Genomic DNA, 4,354 nt, shown 5'->3' with positions numbered 1-4,354 from the left:
AGCAACTAGCTAAAAGAGACAAAAGAAAAACAGAATTATTTATTCCCAACACTTAGAATCTGTCGGCTATCATGTAAACCAATGATTGTTTCATTAAGACCGAGGGGCAAACATGTTTCACGCTCAGCAGAGGACAAACCCTAAAAACATTTCCTGTTGGAGTCGCTCCATCTGATCTGTCTGTTATTTTCAACAACTTCCGTTGCCAGAGACATTTGAAGCCATTTTTAAGGAGAGCACAGCTGAAACTTTTTAATCAAATCTAATCTTCCCTCACTTCTATCCTGAAACCCAGAGAACTGGGAGGTATTTTCCAGTCATGTTTGACTCCTTTTCCCCATCAAACTGAAGGGAGTGTCTGGTAAAATAATCCCAGTGGAGAAACGTAAACCTTCTCCGAGTTCATTATGAAATCTACAAGGAGAGACAGAGAAGCTTCGCTCTGGACTAAAACATGCCAGGGAAACGTGTGATGAAAACCATCAACAATGCTTGTTCCCTGTTTGCAATAGCTGACAAGCTAACCGTCCAGAAACGGAACCACCAGAACTCCAACACAGTGAATCTACAAACTTCTTAACTGAGAAAATGTAGGAATGTTTTCTGTCACATCAACACCAAATCTGATGTCGATGCTCTAATGTTTAAGGAAAGAGACAATTCTGTCAGCCATGGAAACCCAAAGGCATTATACATCGACTGACAGGTTTCCGTGGTTACCACAGGACTGAGGCTGGCCTAGTCAAAGTGTTCAATGACATGAATACAGACTGTGGAAGAACCACAGTACAGGTTCTGGTTCTGTTGGACCTCAGTGTTGACCATGACACATCACTGAACGGCTGGAGAGCTGGTAGGGTGCTTTGGTTCCGGTTCTGGACTTGTTCCGGTTCTGGACTTGTTCCAGGTCTGGACTTGTTCCGGTTCTGGACTTGTTCCAGGTCTGGACTAGTTCTGGGTCTGGACTGGTTCCGGTTCTGGATCGGTTCTGGGGTTGGACTGGTTCCGGGTCTGGACCGGTTCCGGTTCTGGATCGGTTCCGGGGTTGGACTGGTTCCAGTCCGACAGAAAGAATTGGGATTTCTTTGTTTCAACAGGAAACTTCTCACTGAAGAGGTCAGAGGTCACAGTGGGCTTCCCCAAGGCTCAGTCCTACAACCTCTCTTATATCTATAAGCTCAGGTGAAAACAGGAAATCAGACCAGTTACCATGACAACGCAGACGCTACACAGCTCTACATTACTATGTCGCCAGGCGACCTTTGACCCGATCCAATCCCAGATGCCTAGAGCAGAGAGATGTGTGTACGTATCTCTGTCCATCCAGTTGTCATGGAAATTGTGAGCGAACTTTTAAAGTGTCGCAGAGACCAGAAAATGCGATTTAGGCGTCTTTCAGTGTCCTGGTTTGGAGCGAATCGAATTGTTTACGTTATTGTAACGAACAGGAAGCTGAGGCAGCAAACCAAGATGGACAACACGACTCAGAAACACTTCGTGGCTCTGGTAAGGCACAGACCCACCAGTGGAATGGCAGCGTTCGCTGCAGCAGAACTTATTCTGAAAACTTGTTTCCATCTTCCCTTTAGAGCATGAAGTCCTTTAGAAAAGTCAGTGACAATAACAATGAAACTGAGGAGCTCAGTTTGAATGTTGCCTTTTCTTTCAACCTTTTCTAATGTGAAACTTCAAACTGTGCATAAAAACCGTTGAACAGACAAAGCAGAGAGACAACCGTTGGTGTCTCTCTGCTTTGTGTCCTTCATGGTGAAACCAACGTTAGAGAGACATTTACGGAGGAGTTTAGATTAAATGTATGAGGTCGTTAATCTGTTTTTTTGTTTTCTGTGCTCTTACATCTGTGAATTGATCTGAGCATGCATCAATAAAAGGAACCTGTGGCGTCTCTAGTGTTGTTCTGCTGCCGGTTCACACCAAGCACAGTTATGTTTCTCTGCCATAAACTGGTTATTGATTCTTTAAAATGGCTTTTGTGTGCCGCCCAAGCAGGCAAACTCCACATATTTCTATCTTGGTTTATCTAGACAGACAGAAAAACAAGAAGTGAGGTCAGGAGAACATTAATTGTTTTACTAAATCAGCTTCAATCAGCTGGAAGGAGAATTTAAATCCATCCTTCTGGACTAAATCACAGAATCTTAACCGTCTCCTGCTGGACATGCAGACTGGGTCACTTTTTTCTAAGATTTGTAACAAGCAGAGTTTGTAACATCTGATCCACCAAACCTGCTTCCTCTCCACCAGGGGGCGACATGCTCCAGCAGGCGGCGCTCTCCTTGTGCTCTGTGCTCCAGCATCGTGTCAATAAGAAGTGGTGCTGTGAAGAGAACAACAGTCAGACTGAATGTTGAACATCAGCTGCTTTCTCCTGCTGGTTTAAACCTTGTTGGACAGATGGAACATTGGCTGTGGATTATTCTGGCTGCTCTTTTCTCTGGTAAGATACAAAGATCAACATGTTTCCTCCACATGGAGGAGAAGTCTGGAAAGCTGCTGATTGTTCTCCTTTAATCAATCATCTCTATTGATCCATCTCTTCCTCTGCATGTTCTGTTCTTCCCCAGAGTGTAAAGGAGACTCAGTGACGCAGACAGAAAGAGAAGTTGTTGCTGCTGCAGGAGAAACTCGGATTCTGGGATGTAATTATGAGAGCATCTCTGTGACGCCTACATTGTTCTGGTACAAGCTGGAGGAAAACAGTTTTCCACAGTACATGCTGAAGCAACAAACATCGACAACATATAAAGCTCCAGAGTTCAACAGCAGCAGATTTGATGCTGACCTCAATAAAACCAAGAAATCCTTCAACCTGACGATCCAGGATCTCCGTCCGTCAGACTCTGCTGTGTACTACTGCGCTCTGCAGCCCACAGTGACAGGAAACACCAGAACCCTGTACAAAAACCTGCAGTACTCCACAGCGGCCACTAGAGGGCCTCACTCCTTGTTAATCCACTAAAACCTGCAGTACTCCACAGCGGCCACTAGAGGGCCTCGTACATCAGGTTACATTAAGATGAGCTGCAGCTGCTGGAGCCAAACTAACCTGAAGCAGCAGCATCTCCACCTGGTTCCTGTCCAACAGTTCAAACTGGGAGAAGTCAGTGGAAACCAGTGGAACCAGTTAGGAAAACCCCTGGTGTGTCGGAGATAAACTTCCATGTATTTAGTTGTTTCAGCTCCACTGATAATTGATACAATGATCCAACAGTCTGTGAATGTTTCTTCATAACAAACATCTGTGAAGGTTTTTGCTTAAAATAATTGAAGGAGTTTTATTCTGAAGAGCTCCAAACAGTCTGATCCTGTTCCTGTAAATCAGCTGCTGTTACCGACTGAAGACACTTATCAGCCTCGAACCTCGCAGCTCAGAACTGCTACTGCCATGTTGTAACCAATGAAACTCCACCACTGCAACCCTGTTGCCATCATCTAGCAGACTGATCAAATACGGAGGCCATAAACGGCCAAACGGGGTAAAAATTGTAACTTCGATCCAATATGGCCGACTTCCTGCCTGTTTCTTATAATTTCTGCAAGAGTTTTCTGTACGTCCGAAAGTTGTCCAAGTGAACCAAACTTCATAGGTGTCCAATAAAAGGTCAATATCTGAATGTTGCCAGGGGGCGCTGTTCAGCTGTTCCTGTTGTCACTTTTGTAAAAATATGTAATTTTCACATGACTGATGCATCTGCACAATTCAGGGAGTTTTCATATGTTTAGGCCTCCAAACAGAAAACTGAAAAACAAAACGATAATAAAGGCTGCAGTCACATTAGACCTCCTTTAAAAGAAGAAAATACTTTTTCTGGTGAGTATATTAAAAGCTTTTAACACAACACAGATCTACTGATTGACCCAAAGCTGCAAATGTTCCTGTTTTCTGCTTGGCTTCGCTGACCTTGGTGACCTCTGCATCTGGTCAGGTCTATGAACTGGGATCGTCTCCCAGAGCAGCTGCAGCTGATGAACGTCAGACTCTCTGGTTGATTTGGGAACTTTTTAATGTCACCTTGTCAACTAAAACCTTGGACTCATTCCTCCTTCCCTGGGAGGCAGAAGATTCTCTGCTCTCCATCCACTTCCTTCAAGGAACGACATTCATAATGATTCATAATGACATTCATGTCAGTTTTTCATCAGAAAAACTGACATGATAATTTGGGAATTTAAACTAAGCCAAAGTTTTCATAAACTTCTCAAAATCAAACCATCAAACAGGAGAAAATATTCTTTAACACAGAGACCTGACGCATACGGCAGTACAGAGTCGTAGTCAGCAGTGTTGTGGTCAAGACCACCTAACCCGAGACCAAGACAAGACCAAGACCAG

The 4,354-nt window shown here is 44.1% G+C and overlaps 1 gene segment (V, D, J or C); it reads left to right on the top strand.

Annotated features, from left to right (window-relative positions):
- Nucleotides 1–41: 41 nt before the first annotated feature.
- LOC106935396 (T-cell receptor alpha chain V region CTL-F3-like) lies at nucleotides 42–4,045 on the top strand. The segment is given in 2 exon segments: nucleotides 42–2,458; nucleotides 2,586–4,045. Coding segments are annotated over 2 exon segments (438 nt in total).
- Nucleotides 4,046–4,354: the final 309 nt, after the last annotated feature.

This window comes from Poecilia latipinna, unplaced genomic scaffold, assembly GCF_001443285.1.
Source record: "Poecilia latipinna isolate Pla-1442-1.1 unplaced genomic scaffold, P_latipinna-1.0 Scaffold1958, whole genome shotgun sequence".
NCBI classification, from domain to species: Eukaryota; Metazoa; Chordata; class Actinopteri; order Cyprinodontiformes; family Poeciliidae; genus Poecilia; species Poecilia latipinna.
This window is presented reverse-complemented; position numbering and strand designations above follow the sequence as displayed.